Below are 19,247 nucleotides of genomic sequence, written 5' to 3' on the forward strand. Positions count from 1 at the left end.
AGGCAGTGTCAGGGAAAGGTCATCCCAGTCACCACCACCACCACCAGCGGATGTTTATTCAGTGCCTATCATCACTGCGCAGGAACAGGAGCATGAGACCCTGGCTCCTCGCTCTGCAAAGAAGCAGGACCAACCGCCGCTCCTCCACTCACTCTGCTCTGCTCTTTTTCTAAAAAGAGCCATTTTTCTAGCTCAGGCCCAGAGGAGAGACTGTGAAATGAACAATTATAGTTTACTATTCATTTGATAAGTATTAGATGAAACCACAAGGAATTGCCATTTATGTAGATAAAAATGGCTAATGTCATGGCAATTGCATCTGGTCCCACTTAATGCTTACAGAGCCACTAGTATGTGCCAGGCATTGTTGTAGAAGCTAAAGGCACAGCAGTCAGCAAAATAGACAATCCCTGTCTTCCTGGGGGTTGCATCCTGGTGGTTGTCCAGGCACTCCTCTCTCACTCTAGACCCAACATCTATCCACTGCCTTCTCTCTGTGTCCACTTGACTACCAAATAGGCATTAGACCAAGCTCCTGATGAATAAACAGTACACTTAGATCTTATCTGCTTTGTAGATAGAAATCACAGGTTGAAGGATCTTGAATGTATGAGCTAGCTCAAGGTCTCTCTTTCTCTCTGTGTGTGTCAAGATAATAGAGCCAATAAACAAGACGGTAATTTCTAAGACACCAAATGGTGATTTTTATCTATTGAATTTTAAAATGCACCCAGACATGGAAATGGAGCCTGGTAGACTGCTACACACACCTATGATGTATTTGCTCTTTCTAATACATTGCGACAAGCTATTCTGTATCCTTCACTACACATGGTAAATAGCCAAGACGTGTTATGATTCAGTGAATGAGCTCTGGATGGGGAATCAGCAGAGCTAGATTGGAGTTTCAGATTTGCTGTTGAGGAACTCTGTTATTCAGTTGTCCATCAGGAAATATAATAACTTAACTGTTTATACATGCTTCAACAATGTGGTGAAAGTAAATGAGATGATTACCAAGTGGTTTGAAAATTCACTCTTTAGAAAGGTGAGAATTGTATAAAAGACGTAGGGAATTGCTGCTGGAGGAATATACGAGTGGAATTCCTCCGTTATTCGTGTGAGTGGGGTTCTTGAGGCATTGCTGAAATAACAATTTTCAGAAGCCCCACGGGAGGATGAGAGGTAGGTGGTAGATTTTATTGGTGTGGAGTTACATTTCTCTGGTTCCAAAGGCCCCTGCCCTTTAAGCCAGTCCTGGAAAAGGGTCAGCTGGGGTTTCAGCAAAGGCAGAAACAAGGCCAGTGTCCAGAGCTTTCGTCCCATGTTGCAGCCAGGTGTGTAGTTCAGCATCCAAGCTAATTAAAGTCCATTAGTCCACATGCGGAGCCCAACATGACTGTGTGCCACGTGGGCGCAGGGATGTGTAACCCCCGGCCACAGGGGAGCTGGGACTTCCAGAGAGAAGAGAGGGAGAGTTTACTTCTTTGCTTAGAAGTTTAAATATTCAGGTTTTTAGCTATTGCAATGGCCACGCCCATCCTGGGCACTAAAGCTGTATAAATGGCATAACTGTATCTAGTCTTTCCTTTTCTCCTTTCCCATTCAATAATAACCAGGTTATTATAGTGGAAACATAATAATTTTCATATTCATAGTTTAATGTAAACTATGTGTTTTTTTTTTAAATATCTTTATTGTTGAAAGTATTACAGATATCCCCTTTTTTCCACCTACCACCCTGCTCCCGCCCCCTCCCCAGGCCTTCACCACACTTTTGTCTGTGTCCCTGGGTTATGCATTAATGCATATGAGTTCTTTGGTTAATCTTTTCCTGCCCCTTTCCCCCCTCCACTTCTTCCCTGTGAGATTTGTCAGTCTGCTGCATGCTATGTGTGTTTTTATTTGGTTTTGTTTTCCTTGACTAAGGTATTACAGGCTTCAACATTTTGTTTTGAACAAAACTCTAAAAACTTTGTTTTGAAATGTCTTAAACTATCTCATTAGTCTTTGCTCAGTAACAGATTACTCTCCCCAGTTATTCTTTAGACCATGTTCATTATAATATATCACTGATAGATTGATTTTTAAATTACATTCCTGTAAATGGATATATAAAAGATTTGTTATGCTACTTAAAGTATCTCCTAACATTTAAAAATATGTGCTTAAAAAAAAGCATTTTTCTGGTTTATCTTGTCATCCTTTTTCTCTTAGCATGTCCCTTATATATAGTTAATTCAAAAGAATGGCATGGCAAAGTGAATTTAGTTTCTTAATGAGATAACACATCCAAGTTGAGAAGCAAACAGATATCCTGAAGCTATACAATAAGTTTACAGAGCCTTCCCTCGGTAGAGCCTTCTTCCTGCATTGCTGAGAACACAGTCCATCAATAATTCAATTTAATTACATTTGGTTACAAGAAAGCAGCCACTTTGTTTTGAGACTTTAATTCTGATGTCTGTGAGTAACGTATCAATAAAAGGGAAAAGGGGGAAGTATTTCTCTTCTGTCATGAATATTTTATTATTTCTCAGATATTTCCCTGGAGTTTGATATGCTTTTCCTTTGTATTAAATAATATTTATATATTGGTTATATAGGTAAGCGGTATAATGTTATGAGACAAAACAGCACTAAAATAAATTTGTAAATTCACTTAAATTTCTGTGCTAGGTATCTGTGAATTATATAAGAAAACACCTATGCCTGTTGGACAACCTTTGTAACAAATCAACCTTTCTTATGCTTTATGTTGGGAGCGTAGCAGTGTGTTCTATTTTGTAGAGTTCTGCAAGACTTGCTAGATGTTACAGTAAATTAAAATGGCTTTACTTAAATATACAGTCATTTGCCCTTTGTTATTATGATGCTGGAAAGCCTTTTGTTTCCCTCCCTTAAACCACATATTTTAAGCAAATTGAAAATTATCACTAAGTTCTAATAGCAGGAGCTATTTTTAGAATTGTTGCCACTTTAAAATTTTAATCTAGTTTGAGAAGAGATGACCTATGTTTACTGGATGAGAAATGCTTGTGCATGTGTTTATCATAACAGGGTAGAAAGAATATGAACTTTGAGCAAGTCATAAAAAGATTTCAGTCCTGACACAACATTCTACTTCATCATTCCAAGTCTCAATTTTCCAGCCTGTAAAATGGGGATAATGACACCAATTTCGAAGGGTTGTTAGGAGAATCAAATAAGATAATCTGTGTTATGCCTAGTCCACCGCCTGGCACGTAAACTTTTTATTTTTAAAAAATTGGACTTACAGAAAAGTTGCAAAAATAGTACCAAGAGTTCCATATACACTTCACCCAGTTTTCCCTAATATTAACAATCTTACATAACTATTACACTGTTATCAAAATCAACAGATTCCCAACAGCGCAATACTGTTAACCAGAGACTTACTCAGATTTCACCAGCTGTCTCACTAATGTCCTTTCATCGCTCCAGGATTCACTCCAGGGTCGAGCATTGCGTTTAGTTGTGTCCCCTTAATCTCTTCCTGTCTGTGACAGTTTCTTAGTCTTTCATGACCTTGATACTTTTGAAGGGTACTGGTCAGGTGGTTTTTGTCTTGTTTGTTTGTTTGTTTTGGTTGACTGTCTCTCACTTTGGTTTATTTACTGTTTTCTCAGGATTAGATTGAGTTTATGCATTTTTGGCAAGAAGACCACAGGAGTGACGTTCCTTCTGATTGCATCAACATCAGGGGCATATGACATCAACATAACTAATTACTTGATCACTTGGTTAAGGTGGCATCTGCTGGGTTTCTCCACTGTAGAGTTACTATTTTCTCCTCAAAATGTCTTGGGGGAGATACTTTTAGACTGCATAAATGCCCTGCTTGCTAATTTGGCATCCCTTAGAGGACCTTGCCTGCAACTGTTATTAATATGGTGACCTAATGGCTATTTTCTCTTCCCTGTCCTCCTATATTTATCCATTGGAATTCTTCTGTAAGGAAAAGCTGTTCCCTTTCCCCCATTTATTTATTCAGGTACTTATATCAGTAGGTACTCATGGGTAGTCTGAATTAAACATTCCATTCTATGTTGTAATTCAGTGCTATTGTTTATTTTGTTGCTCAAATTGTTCCAACTTTGGCCTTTGGGAGCTCTTTCTGGTTGGTTGCTTCCGGAACCCTTTTGACACGCCCTATCCTCTTTTTGAGCAAGTCCTCTCGGCAGCCCGAGATGCTCCAGCTCATGTTATGTTTTCCCTGCCTTGGTCTTATAATCAACTTGTTCTCCAAAAAGCCTTGTAAATTCTCTTTAAAAATAAATTAGCCATTTCTTACTTCACATACCTTTTCTAATTCTTTTTTTTTAATATATTTTATTGATTTTTTACAGAGAGGAAGGGAGAGAGATAGAGAGTCAGAAACATCGATGAGAGAGAAACACCGATCAGCTGCCTCCTGCACATCTCCTACTGGGGATGTGCCCGCAACCCAGGTACATGCTCTTGACCGGAATCGAACCTGGGACCTTTCAGTCTGCAGGCCGACGCTCTATCCACTGAGCCAAACCAGTTTCGGCCTTTTCTAATTCTTGACATAATATTTTGGGAATTCCTCTTTTGATCTCCTTCAGATGCAGCCTTAGGAAATGTAGTCTTACCAAGTGGAATCTATTGGTTTCTAATCTTTGGAGAGAAACAAAACACTCACCTTTGACAGAAGGCAGCAAACAGATCTTCAGTTTATCCCTGAAATTGTAGAGGAACAAGTTGTCTTGTCACTGTAAATTAAAAGTGTATCTCATGCCATTTGTCATTTTGGGGCATGATACATTTGCCTACCATTTATTGCTAGCTTTTAAAATCTAATGTAATTGTCTCTTTTGGTCATCTCTTATGTAGCCAACTTAGATGACTAGAAAATGACATGTAATCTAATAAGTGAAATATCTCACTATATTGTGATGACTTGGGGAAATTAATTATTTTAGCAGTTCACTTTTAGAGTTATTTTGGAGCTAATTTTATAATTATGATGGTGCTAAAAGTGTGCTAAAGATGGTTGTTGTTTTGCTTGTTTTAGTAGGGAATCTGATTCATTTCTGGCATTCATAGAAAAATGTTTATTTTAATATGCTATGAGTAACCACTAGAGGGTGGTCATGGGTAACCAATTTACTCCACTTGCAATTTATTCAAGATGTTCTGACACTAAAAGATTAGCATAAAGAAGGAGAGAGGAATACCTGCAGGTGGAATAAAAATAAAACTGGACTGAAAATACTAATATCAACAAAATTCAGTGCAAGGAGAAAAGTACTATGCAGGACAAATATGTGCTTATAAAACGTACGTCACCAGGAATATATGATAATTCTGAACCTTTATGTACTCAGAAACATATAATTGAAACACATCAATATATATGTAAATATTTAAATATTTATAATAAAAAATATTTAGGTATTTAACACATTTCGTACCACTCAGGAGTTTTCTCGTGTTTCGCGCGCTATCTGTTAAGGCCCGCTCACGAGTGTTCTCGTTTTTCACGCCCATGGAAAAAGGAGCGAATCTAGATACTTATGTAAATTTTGTTTGGTCCCTCTTCATAGAGGAAAATGTTTTACGCAGTACCATACGTTAAAAAAGTACTAGGAACTTTAATTGTTTAATTGTTTTTGTAAATAAAAATGTTATAATTATTGAAAAACAACACCTAAAGTGCATTATGATGATTTAAATAACGTGCAGTTTGCCCAAAAACGTGCGGTCCCTGGCGTATGTCTTAGAGATTTCTATGCGGTACGCAATGTGTTAACATTTGTAGGAGTAGGTGATTATATGTTTGTAATCATCCTGATAGCTCTTCAAAACCTTAGACTTATTACATACAACATATGTATATATGTGTTTGTGTGTATAATATATATGTGTATATATTATAGTTGTGAGTAGTACTTTGAAACATATTTTTAATGATCAAGCTAGATCCTTAAAATTCCATTGTAATAGGAATTTATAGAAAATACTCACTCTGGATTAAAGTTGCCAGATATGGCAATCTAGAAAAGCAAGGTCGGGGGGGGGGGGAGACAAAAAATAGTGGGAAAATAAGTAAATAGGATTAAATGAATCTAGCAGAAGTTGAATAAATTCACATTTAATTTTTACTTTAAAATGTTTGTAAAAATCCACTCATATCTGTGAAGAAGAGGAGGCCTTTTCCTTGGAGACTGGAAGCTCTGGACAGCGTGCTTCTGTGCAGTCTTTGACTGAGGCTTGGCTGGTGTTTTCCGTTGGCTTCCCTTGTTTTCAGTGAGTGAAAGGACCACTGTATTCAAGCTGAGCCAGCTCCCCTCAGACTAGAGCATCCCACCTCCAGGAGCCAGCGCCTGCGATTTTCCTGGTGGTGCCTGCTTTATGTTGGCTCTTTTCCTACCAGTGAGGTAGTGACTAAATTGACCACTTCTTAGGAGTTACTAAATTGTCTTTTAGGCTCTAAGTATGTGATTCAGTAAATGCGTTTTAGGGAATGAAGGATTGTTTGTGGTTTCTGTCTTCAAATTTAGGCAAAGTTCATTTGGAATCTGAATACATTTTCACTGTTATGTCAATGTTATCAGTGAATAAAGAACACTTTTCTAAAACAAGCTTTCCAGGTGAGATACTGAAAGTTCTATCACTGATATGTCCTTTTCTTAATATCAGGCACGGTAGCTGAACAGATAGCCAATTAAAATGACCTACACAACTCTTCCAACCCATTTCCCCCAGGTTAAATTGTTGAGGTCTCCATTTAAGTAATATGTTGTTACAGTATTTAGTGATAGGAATCTGCTAAATCTCTTGTCAGTGAAAGTTAACAGAGTAATAAATATAAGATTAGCTTTCAGTCCTCTGGTAGGGACAAGCTAATGACCATACAGTAAAAAAAAATATTCTTAACAGTTGACCCTAGTAAATGTTTAATGAGCAGCTATAGTATGGTAGGCTTTGTGTTCAGCATTTGGGCTACAGACTGGATGGGAGTGTTAGATATAGGGAATGCAGGGCTTCTTTCCCCAGCTCACATTGCAACTTAGGGTTAGCCCTTGCTTTCTATGTAATAACTAGAGGCTCAGTGCACAAAATTCGTGCACAAGGGGAGGTCCCCTCAGCCCAGCCTGGACCCTCTCCAATCCGGGACCCCTCAGGGGATGTCTGACTCCCAGTTTAGGCACAATCCTGGGGATCGAGCTAAACCGGCAGTCAGACATCCCTCTCACAATCCGGGACCACTGGCTCCTAACTGCTCACCTGCCTGCCTGCCTGCCTGATCGCCTCTAACTGCCCCCACTGCTGGCCTGGTCACTCCCAAATGCCCCCTGCCAGCCAGGTCGCCCCCAACTGCCCCCCCCACACACACACACCAGGCTGGTCACCCCTAACTGCCCCGCTGGCCTGGTCGCCTCTTACTGCCCCCCTTGCCGGCCTGATCACCCCCAACTGCCCCCCTGCGGGCCTGGTTGCCCCACGCAGCCCGCTGCTCAGTTGTTTGGTCAGCCCTCACTAACCCCCCTGCTGGCCTGGTTGCCCCACACAGCCTGTTCGGTCATCCGTTCAGTGGTTTTGGTTGCGACAGTCACTTAGGCGCATATATATATATATATCTGTGCTAGATGATGTCTAAAGCCTGTTCCAGCTCTTAACTCATGATTCTGATAAGGAAACTAAATTTGCTAAAGCCCCAGATGGAGTTGCCAGTTAGATAAGTGATCGGCCCTACCGGAGTGGCACATGCCTGGGGTTGTGGATTTGATCCCCAGTCAGGGAGTGTGTGTAGAGAAGGCAACCAATCGATGTCCCTCCTCTCTCTCTCTCTCTCTCTCTCTCTCTCTCTCTCTCTCTCTCTCTCCATGTCCTCGGGTGAGGATCAAATACATAAACAATGGTGTGTTCTGCATTCTTTTCTCTCCATTTTTCATACTCTTTTCTCTGACTTTGTTCTCCAGTTCCTGACCATGTCCCCAACTCGAATATTATAGAGGAGGACTACCCAGTATGCCTGGTAATTTGAAAGCATGCACAAACACTGTTTAGTGTTTTGTATTGTTTTTTATTTCAAATGTGTAACTTCAAATTTGGCATTTTTGTGATGCTAAAATTAAGATAAATTAGAAAGCAAATAAATGATCTGCGAGTGGTTTATTAGACTTATCATTTCTTTTGGGAGTAGACAGCTTTCTCTGGTTTTCACTAGAATCAGAGTCATTTTGTTTTACTGTGGTTTGCTCTGACTTTCATCTGTCCCTGAAGGAGCTGAGTGACAGTAGGGAAGCAGCCTACAGTTGAAGGCTTGCCTTGGGTAACTGACAGTTGCCTATATTTATTTTTTTTTCCATCTATAATATTGTAGCATTTTCTAAAAAAGCAGAGGACTAAGATTTTAACTCCACCTTTTCCACTGGGATTACTTATTCCTAAGTAATTCAAATAACTATTCACTTGATCTCTTGAAACCTTAATTTCCTCATTTATAAAATAGGGAGACCTAACTTCTATACCTTACAAGTAGTAAAGGGTCTAAAAATCATCACTCTGTCACTGCTAAGGATCTGTAGAAATGTAAGCTATAAGTATTGGAACATCACTGTTACTTTCATTGTTAATAACAGCATTGCATTTGTACTAAATTCTGCATTAAGAATTTATAGGTGACATTCTTTATTTAATGTCTGACCTAATAGATACAGTTATGATGTAGATCACACAGACCCCAGTCACGGATGACCCTCAGACCTTGTTTTCTGAGTCTACTGGGTACAGTCTTATGTTCCAGAAAATGAAGAAGAGAAATGACAGCCACTGGCCCACACGCCACTGGTATCCTGAGCAGAAAGCTCCCCACTTTCCTCTGATGATATGGCAGGTTTCTTCATACACAGCTGATGTTTCTTTTGATCTATTAGCTTCACCGAAAGTGGTCTGCTTAATCAACGATCTTATCTAATCACATACGATCATTTTATTTAATACTTTTTCGGTGGGTTTTGGCATTTCACGATTTCCTTTTCACTTTCTAACCAAATGGTTAATCACAATTTAAAAATTTTAGCTAGACCCTGCCTCAGGGGAAATCTGAGGGAAAGAAAATCTGCTCATTCTAGAACTGAAAATGTTCTCCCTGACTACAGGGAAGGGGATTAGGATGTGAAGATGGAGAACATATGTCCTGCTCTTTTTGGACAAAACCAAAGGGGAGGAAAATACCCTGTTTTTCTACTCAAGTTCTCCAGCTGGTGCCCGTAAATTAGACTGACAAAAGATGGATTTACAAGAGAAAAACAAACAGATGTGCCTGCTTTCTCACTTTTCTTGAGTTCCATTGGTAACACTGTGCCCTTGAAAATAATTCACTGCTGACTTTGGCAGAAATGCAGATGGGGTGTTGCCAGCGCCACAGCTGGGATGGCAGGACTAATTTGGGAGGTCACACACTGCCACTCACCCACCGTCTGACCAGAGCGGATTTGCTGGCATTTCCTGTCACTGAGAGGAGTAGGATGGAGGAGCCAAAATGGGAAAGTGTGCTCTTCACTTAGTTCCCACACAAATAGTTGGAGATGTTCCTTTAAGTTGTGGGTATGGACACTTAGAAAGTATTCTCTCAAGAACATCTCACAGTAAATGCACCCTCTCTGCAATGCTACAAAAGTTAGCCTGTCTGAAAACTAGATAGAGAGGACCACTTGTGTTCTTGATAAGCAGATAGTCAGAAGGCTCAGTAAGGTCCAAATTTTAGGCATATATACACACAGACAGCAGGTAAATAAATTGGAAAGGAGAAAGAGGTGAAAAAAATACTAATTTAGCTTTGTGTCCTTTCGAGAGAGTAGCTTTCCATTACTTTAACAGAATAGCTGACCAAAAAGTTCTTTCAGTGTTTTCTGACGAACATACAGAATCTTGTATCTATTTAAATTCACTTCAGACCTAAAAGTTTGCACAAAGTGATTGACTATAGCTAATGTTTATGACTTACAAAACAAACAGAAGTTGTTTGTAAAAGATGCTTGCTGGAACTTCTAAATGTTCTTGTTTTCACCGGTGAAATTTAATGTTGGTTTGAAAGTTTGTCTTCTTTTTTGAAAGTTGTTTTTAGGTTGAAATGCCTTTGTTTTCCTGGTTGTAGATTTCTACTGGCAGATAGGTAGTTGTGAAGCCATAAGCTACTGATTATTGAAAATTTCAGCAGTCTTTTTAAAAATAGAAATTGATAAGCTGATTCTGAAATTTATATGGAAATTCAAGGACATTGAATAGCCAAAACAATTTTGAAAAAGAACAAAGCAGGAGGACTTACAGTCTTAGATTATTTGAATTTGAGATTTAATGCTAAAGACTTTGTAATGAAGATAGTGTGAGCCCTGGCTGCATGGCTCAGTTGGCTGAAGTATGGTCCCGCACACAAAAAGGTTGCAGTGTGATTCCCCATCAGGGCACACACCCAGGTTGCAGAGGCAACAGATCGATGTTTCTCTCTCATATCGATGTTTGTCTCTTTCTCTCCTTTCCTCTAAAACAAACAAACAAAAAACAGTGTGGCACTGACAGAAGGATAGACATGTAGATCCCTGGTACAATACAGCATCCAAAAACAGACCCACACATTTATGGTCAAATTTGACAAGGGTACCAAAGTGATTTAGTAAGGAATGGGAACAGCGCTTATCCCACGGGGATGAAGGGTATTAGAGAATAAGCCATCCCAAAATACGCCGCTTTGGCATAGGGATTATTTGAACCTAAAGGCACTTGAGAACCAGCAGATGCAGGAAAAGCACTTTACCTCCCCTAGCTGCCTAAAATTAAAGTACAAACTTCCCTTTAAATAAAAATATATATATACATTTGTAAAGATGTGCCTGTATCGTCAATCATCTGGCTGCCTCTTTGAGTCTTTGTAAGACACCCTTATGTGTAGTGACACATGTATATGTAATTAAATTGTGTGTGCTTCTTGTTAGTCTGTCTTTTAGTAGTTTGAGTCATGGGCCCCAACAATTGAACCTAGGAGAGAAGAGAGGGGAAAAGATCTTGCCTCCCCTATCAGGGATAAAAAAGATTCTGAACTCCTACCTCACACCACACACAAAAATTAGCTTGAGATTAATCAGGATCTAGACTTAAAAGCTAAAGCATTACACCTCCTAAAGGACAGTATAGGGAGGTATTTTTTGAAATCTACATTAGAGAGGACACAAAGAGCACTAGCATAAAGAGTTGACAAATTGGGTTCATCAAAAGTAAAAACATCTGCTTATCCTATCAGAAAACTAGAGGCCCAGTGCATGAAATTTGTGCATGGGTAGGGTTCCTAGGCCTGGCTGGCGATCAGAGCCTGGCTGATTGGGGCCTGAAGGCCCCAGCAGGGCTGGGAGAGGAGGCGACAGTCGCCAGGCCGGTGCGGAAGGAACGGACACTGACGCCGCCACTGCATGATTCCCAGCCTACCCCCTTCCTCCTTCCCTCACCTCTGCACTGCCATTGCAGTGGGCAGGTGGTGGGCCAATTGGAGCCTGCCGGCTAGGGGGAGGGACAGGAAGTGGGAGGTTGGCCGCTGGCCGGAGGAGGGAGCTGGCCCTCAGCCCCCATGCAAAAGGGGCCGTGCCACTGCCACTGCCACCCACCCCCGGTTCCCCATCCCAGCCCAGGGCCCAAAGGCCCTGGTGGGGTCGGGAGAGGAGGCAATGATTGCCGGGCTGGACACTGAAGGAACAGATGCCTGAGGTTGATGCCACCACCATGCGGTTCCCTGCCTTCCCCGTTTCTCCTTCCCTTGCCGCCGCACTGCCACCATGGCGGGTGGGCAGTAGGCTGATCGGGGCCTGCCAGCTGGGGGGGGGAACTGGGCATGGGAGGTTGGCTGCCATCCCCAAGGAGGAAGCCAGCCCTTGGCCCCCCTGGGAAAGGAGCTGCATCTGCTGCCACCCACCCTCAGTTCCCCGTCCCAGCCCGGAGTGATCAGGGCCTGCCAGCGAGGGGGAGGGGCCGCAGGAGGTTGGCCAGCCAAGGGAGGTTGGCTGTGGGAGTGCACTGACCACCAGGGGGCAGTGTGCATCAGAGCAACCGGTCCTTCCAGTAGTAATGGTTGCTTAGGCTTTTATATATATAGATAATACCAAGAAGATAAATAGACAAGCCATACACTGTGAAAATATCTGTAATACCTATGCAGGCAAACCTCACTTTATTGCACTTCATAGATGTTGTGTTTATTACAAATTGAAGGCAAGACCCTTCACCAGCAAAAAAATTAAGAGTGCCTTTACTGCTATGTACTTACTTTATTGGAGTGGTCTGGAACCTGACTCACCTTATCTCCAAGGTATCCTGTATCTAACAAAGGGCTTGAGTCCAGAAACTGTGAAGAATTCTTACAATGAAATAATAAAGACAATCCTGTTTTTTTTAAATGGGCAAAATATATGAATAGACACTTAATAAATAAGGCATATCAGTAACCAAGAAAGACCTATGAAAAAGTGCTCAGCAGTATTAGTCATCAAGGAAATGCAAAAGGAGATATCACTACCCATTTCTTAGAAAAACATTTTAACTAAAAGAAACACCATATTTTGGGGGGAATTTGGAACTTACATGAATAGCTGGTGGGGTCTATAGCCACTCTGGAAAAAACAGTTGGCAGCAATTCCACTCCTAGGTATTTATCCAAGAGAAATCAAAATATATGTCCACAAAATCATCTATCAGAATGTTCATGCAGCTTTATTGATAATAGCCCCAAACTAGAGTAGCCCAGGTATCCATCAATAGGAAAACTCAGCAACAAAGGAACAAACTCCTAATATGTGTAATGACATGTGATAAATCTCAAAAACATAGACATTTTTATTTGTATCATAAGGGACCCAAATGATGTGTGTGACCTGAATGTACATCTGCCCATGAATGCTGAGTTTGTTTTAGAAAATATCACTCTTTGCTCTTTGGTTCTAGCCGATTACTGACACCACACCTACAATATTGGCTTACTTTTGTCTCTTTTTTCTTTTCCCTTCAACCAGTTTGATAAAGGCTACTCTTACAATATCCGTCACAGCTTCGGAAAGGAAGGCAAGAGGACAGACTATACACCTTTCAGTTGCCTGAAGATTATTCTAAACAATCCGCCAGGCCAAGGGGATTATCATGGTAAGTGCTTCCACTTGACATGTTTGTGAAGTACAGAAACCCAAGAGCTCAGTGGGAAACGCTGAAACAGTGTGATGGCGTTTTGCATCACTGACAGGAACTAGTTTACAGCGTATGCCAGTCATCAGTGTCAAGCCAGAGACCCATTACTCTTCTGCCGGTTTGTCTTGTCACTGAACTAGGTCAGGCAAGAGAACGTCATGCAGCTGTGCTGCTGTCTGTGCTGGACCGGGCTCTTTTGTTCTCAATTTCCCCCTCGCCTGCTCGTGTCTATCTGCCTATCTGTCTGTCTCTCTCTCGTTCTGCAAGTGTCTTAGCCGACTGACACAAGTTCTTCAGAGCTTTTTGAAATTGAATGCCTTGAAGTTTATAATAGTAGAGTCACTGATTTTCAGAAGACTATCGAGGAAAAATGTGTTTTGTTCTCATTACTATCATCTGATTAACAAACACAGATTAAGTGAAGAATTGTATCAAACACCTATCAACTTGCCTGAGTTGAAGGTAAAAAATCAAAAATCTGTGTTAAACTATTTTTTGTAGATTTCTGAGTTCAAAAACTTTTTTCTAAAATAGTTCTCTGAGCATACCTTGAAATCTCCCCATTTGTCTGGTATGTCAGAGAATGGTTTAACAGTCCATATTAGTAAAATTTCTAGACTACCAAAGTTTACTACAGTGTATGTATCAAAAAATATTTTGTTTTAGCATCTTAAATGAAACTCGTTAAAAAGATACACATTTAGGTTATTAAAGACCTATTATCACAAAGAGAATTTTAAGAAAGATGCTGCATGTGTACAGAGCATCTAAAAATGCTTGTGTGTTCATATTTCATAGACGAAGAGGCAGCAGTGATGGTAGTCACTTAACGTTCCTTTTAGAAAGGCATATTCTCAGGCCCCACCTTCAGATATATAAACTCCGATGTATTTACAAGTTCCCTGGATGATTTTTATGTTTTCTGAACTTTGAAAACCATTGGCCAGATACTTCTGTTGAAAAAGCCTCGAGCTTTTCCTAGCTGCCACAACAGGCAGGCGATTTACATGGAGCTTGGCCAAGTAAAACTCCTCCCAGGGATTCTTCTGTCAATTTCTAGGTCCTAGCATTTGTTACACATTTCGTTTACTTTTATTAGCTTAAATGCAGCATTTTATATTTCTTACTCCTGATAAATTGTATTTTATTTATTCCAGTCTATTTTTGTTTTATTTTGTTTTTAATTTGAACTATCATTTAAAAATACTATACTTACCAAACACTGAATGATTTCATATTATTTATAGGCACATTTATCTGTCCTTTTAAGAAACTTCATTTTTTTAGAACAGTTTTAGGTTCAGAGCAAAATTGAACAGAATGTACAAAGAATTCCCAGATAGCTCCTACCCCACACTTGCCTAGCCTTCCCCGCTATTGGCATCCCACACCAGAGTGCTTTGTTATTTGTGAGCTGAGAAGAATGTGTAATTGGCTGTTGTTGGATGTAGTTGTTTCATAGATGTCAGTGGTATCCAGTTAATTGATTGATGGTTCTGTTGAGTGCAACTATATTGTTGCTTATCTATTAGATCAATTAAGAATAAGAAAAATGACCCTGGCCAGGAGGCTCAGTTGATTCAAGGGTCATCCCCATACACCAGAAAAGGTTGCAGGTTCAATTCCTGGTCAGGGCACATACTTAGGCTGTGGGCTCGATCCCTGGTTGGGGCACATATGGGAGGTACCTGATAGATGTTTCTCTCTCACATTGATGTTTGTTTGTTTCTCTCTCTCTCTCTCTCTCTCTCTCTCTCTCTCCCCCTTCCTCTTTCTATAAAATCATGAACTTCATCAGTGATTCTCACCCCCCCCCCCCCGGCCTCTGTAGGTGGGCAGGAGGGCTGGAGGTGGCTGGAATTGGGTATTTCCCTTCCCCCAGGTAGGTTAGGCTTTTTAGGCTCTGATAAAATAGTGTTTCCTGCAGGCAGACCTTGTTAAGAAGGACAGATAGCTCTTTCAAAATGGTTACTTTTCCTCTCCCACTGCCAGGAGGATGTGGGGATTCTCTCTCTTATTCACTGTGAAGATCTGGTAGAGCTCTTGGATGTTAAACTTACAAAAGTGTGGGGTTCCCCCATGAGTGGGTCTCCTCGAAGTTTTTAACTCTTAGAATTGACCACATGGAGACTCTAGCAATCTGTCCAGGTTCAGTTTTTCTACTCCAGTATTTAGTTCCCACAAGGATTTCTGCTCTGGTAAGTTGAGATTCTCTGTGTCTCCTTCTCTCTCCAGTTTTGGGGACAGTGATTTGTCCTGTGACTTCACTTCTCAAATGGATCCAAGAACAGCTGCTGATTTTTCAGTTCAGCTTTTTACTTATTTGGATGGAGAGGCAACTTCTAAGCTCCTTACATGCTAGACTGGAAACCAGAAGTCTCTGCCCTTTTATTTTTTTGTTACTTGCAAAGCTAACTAGTCCCCTAGCTTCACATTATTTCATTAAGCGGCACTGCCTGGAAGGATTGTTCAACCAGTTATGAATCTATGTAGGTGTAACTGTATTCTGGATGAAGTTTATCCATCTCTTCCACAAAAGCTTTGTCAAACACTTAGCTGAAGTCAGTGTTGGTTGTTTAGGAATTCACTTCTTCAGTTATCTTGTTAGTTCAACTCTTTCCAATTGTAAATATCATTCTCTTTGATGTGGAAGATAGAAACAAAGTAGGAGGTGCTGAGTTCTGTTTTCTTTCTGTTCTGTTATAGTAACACTAGAATTTCGATGTACGAAATTCGTACAAGAGTAAGCCTTCCTTCCCCTGGCTTCCGGCACCGGCTTCCCTCTGGCACCCGGGCCCCGGGCTTCCCTTGCAGCCCCGGCTTCGTTCGTCTGGAAGGTCGTCCAGAAGGACGTCTGGTCTAATTAGCAGATTACTCTTTTATTATTATAGATCAGCTTCTCTAGTAGTCTGGTTCCTCTGTTTTCTTCTTATAGTGAGCATAGCTTTTAAAGACTTTTGTGTGATATTGAATATTTTGGCAATCTTTAGTTTCTTCTTGGCTTTGCCCTTTCTGACCTTTCATACAGGTATAGCCATTATTTCAGATGTACTTTGGGTAATTCAATTAATGTTTTTTTGGTGTCTTTTAATAATTCTGGACTAAACCAAAAATTCCCCGTACACCCTGATGTCTTTCTCATTGTGATTCTTCATAATTTCATTATCAGTTGTTTTTGAGTGTTTACTATGTGCCAGGAGCATGTAAGATAAGAGCTTTATAGTCCATTCCCACAAGAGCTCAGTATTTCCCTCACTTGACAGAAAGTGAAGCTGAGTCAACATAAAGATACAAAATTTGCCTAAGTCTCCTAACTTGTAACTTAAACTCAAATCCAAACTTTCAACTGTGTGCTACACAGCTTCTCAAGATATTTCCTTGTACTAAAAATAACTATGATTTTAAACTGAATAAAGTATATACTATGCATTTTGTGAATTTCATAATTTGTAGGAGTCCATAATGTTATCATGGGTGTTTTTATTTAAGAGTTAAAATTTTTGGGAAACATATTTGTTTGACCTGTAGACTCCTTTCCACTATTTTTTTTCCAACCAATTTCCTATTGTTAAAAATGCACAATTGTTTCTAATTAATTTATAGATCTATCATCTCTATGATTGAAAAACTAACTGGCATCCTGTATTAAATGTCAAATTAAGTATTTTGACCTGTCATTGCAGTTTCTTACTAAAATATCTAAAATTGTCTAAATTTTGGTCTAATATAGCTTTACATTTCAATTCTTTTGTGTTTTTAAGCAGATGTTTAGTAGTCCAACTTTATTATTCTTGTGAAATAGTCTAGAGATGACATGAATCTACTATAATTTGTTTTTCTATGAAACAGTTCCTTATTTGTGCATCTCATTCCCATCCATGATTCATCTAAATTTATATTGTTTCTACACAATGGGAAATGGGTATAGAATTTTCTTCTGAAAATTTTTATATTTCTTTGCATTTGCACATTTTTCTTTTTGTCTACACTATCTTCCTTCTATAGTATGTCTTTTAAGTAATTCTTTAGAAAAAAATGTGTGATAATATAAAGTTTTTAGATAAACTATTTTATAGCTACTTTGTGATTATCTCTGCTTATTAGCAAGTAGCACAATTAAAACTGTTTCTTCCCAGTGAATGAGCAACTAAGCCTGAGAATGGTGCAGTGTTTTATGTAACTCTTGAGCCTGTGGTACCCTGATAACCGTACAGCGAAGCCGTCATTTAGATAAAGAGAGGAACGCAGTTGCACTCATGGGCAATTAACTTTTTTATTAATAAGCTGTTAGCCAATTAAGGGCAGCTTAGACAGTCTCTCGAGTGTGGCTCTGTACTAAGTCCTGAGTAAATAACCTTGTTGGTGTGCTGGCCTGTTTTTCGTTGTCAGGGTGCCCATTCCGTCACAGTGATCCTGAGCTGCTGAAGCAGAAGTTGCAGTCATACAAGATCTCTCCGGAGGGATAAGCCAGGTAGGTCAGAGTCTGCTCTGCCTCTTCAGTAATGAGGTGCCAGACAGTTCTCTCAGTTTCATTTAACGTCCTTGCAGCGATGCTGTGTACTACTGTCAGGCCTCATGCAGACACCCCGCTTTCCAGGTGAGTTAAGCTAAAGCCTTGACTTTTCTGGTGTAGAGTGCTTGGAAATTCTGGTTCTTTCGTCTGCTAGGCTGCATTTTTATGTTTCTTGGTAATAAGGAAGCCGGAAACCTTTATTTCTCTCAATTTGTCTTGCTATCGCAATTGAGGGCATTGAAACAATTTTTAGAGGAATGCATTGAAGCTTATTAATGAAGCTGAAAATTAATGACATCTTATTTCATTTTGAAAATTGTTTGCTATGCCGCATGTAGGTTAGAGCAGAAGATGATGCAGTGTGTGCTGGTTAAATGTTCTGATAAGCATCACTGTTGCTATGTTAAATCTCCAGTTCTAATGATAGTTCATTAGGTCTATGAAACACATTGTCTTGACGTAAATAATTTAGATTTAAAAAAATGCTCCAATATAAAACCAACTATTTAGGAGTATACCTTTTAGTAAATACACTTTTAAAAACTAGTGACACTGCAAAGATTACTGTCTATAGCAGTGATGGCGAACCTATGACACGCATGTCAGAGGTGATACATGAACTCATTTTTTGGGTTGATTTTTCTTTGTTAAATGGCATTTAAAGATATAAAATAAATATCAAAAATATAAGTCTCTGTTTTACTATGGTTGCAAATATCAAAAAATTTCTATATGTGACACGGCACCAGAGTTAAGTTAGGGTTTTTCAAAATGCTGACACGCTGAGCTCAAAAGGTTCACCATCACTGGTCTATAGTATCCTTTTGAGTTGACTTGGATTTTGAAGGAGTTCAAAAAGAGCTTCTGCTTTCTCAGTTTAGAGCTGGAACACCTAAGCCATGTGTCCTTCAACACAGATTTCTACTTGAAGAAGGTAATTAGTATAGAATACTCCCGCTTCTGCTGTGTCCAAAGTTCAGGTTAGTTCAGTTCAAATCTCGGAGGTTTTCTGTACTCTGCACAAGACAGTGCTCAGGTGCTGTTGGGGGATGCAAAGGAGGGTCAGGTGTAAACCTGCTTCTACAGAGTCAGAGTCTGGAGGGGAACTTGCCAAGTGTTAGGAGTCCAGCAGTCCCTCCTTCCCTGCAGGGGATATGTTCCAAGACTCCCAGTGGATACCTGATATCGCAGATAGTATCAAACCCTATAGTAAATACTATGGTTTTTCCTATACATACATACCTACACTAGAGTTTAATTTATAAAATTAGGCACAGTGGGAAATTAACAATAATATCTAATAATATAGAGCAATTATAACAATATACTACAATAAAAGTTAGGTGAATGTGGATTCTTTCTCCCAAATATTTTACTGTACTATCCTCACCCTTCTTCTTGTGATGATGTGAGCTGATAAAATGTCTACATGATAAGATGAAGTGAGGTGAATGACATGGGCATAACTTTAGGCTGCTATTGACCTTCCGACTATACGTCAGAAGGAGGATCATCTGCT

The 19,247-nt window shown here is 39.9% G+C and overlaps 1 protein-coding gene across 1 annotated transcript in view; it reads left to right on the forward strand.

The window, feature by feature from the left end:
- Nucleotides 1-19,247, forward strand: part of PRIM2 (DNA primase subunit 2) — a 275,478-nt gene that overhangs the window by 218,046 nt on the left and 38,185 nt on the right. Inside the window, 2 exon segments of the mRNA XM_006090734.3 lie at nucleotides 13,047-13,173; nucleotides 17,605-17,690. Coding sequence (XP_006090796.1) covers nucleotides 13,047-13,173; nucleotides 17,605-17,690 — 213 coding nt within the window.

The sequence above is a fragment of the Myotis lucifugus genome, unplaced genomic scaffold (assembly GCF_000147115.1).
Source record: "Myotis lucifugus unplaced genomic scaffold, Myoluc2.0 scaffold_80, whole genome shotgun sequence".
Classification (NCBI taxonomy): Eukaryota; Metazoa; Chordata; class Mammalia; order Chiroptera; family Vespertilionidae; genus Myotis; species Myotis lucifugus.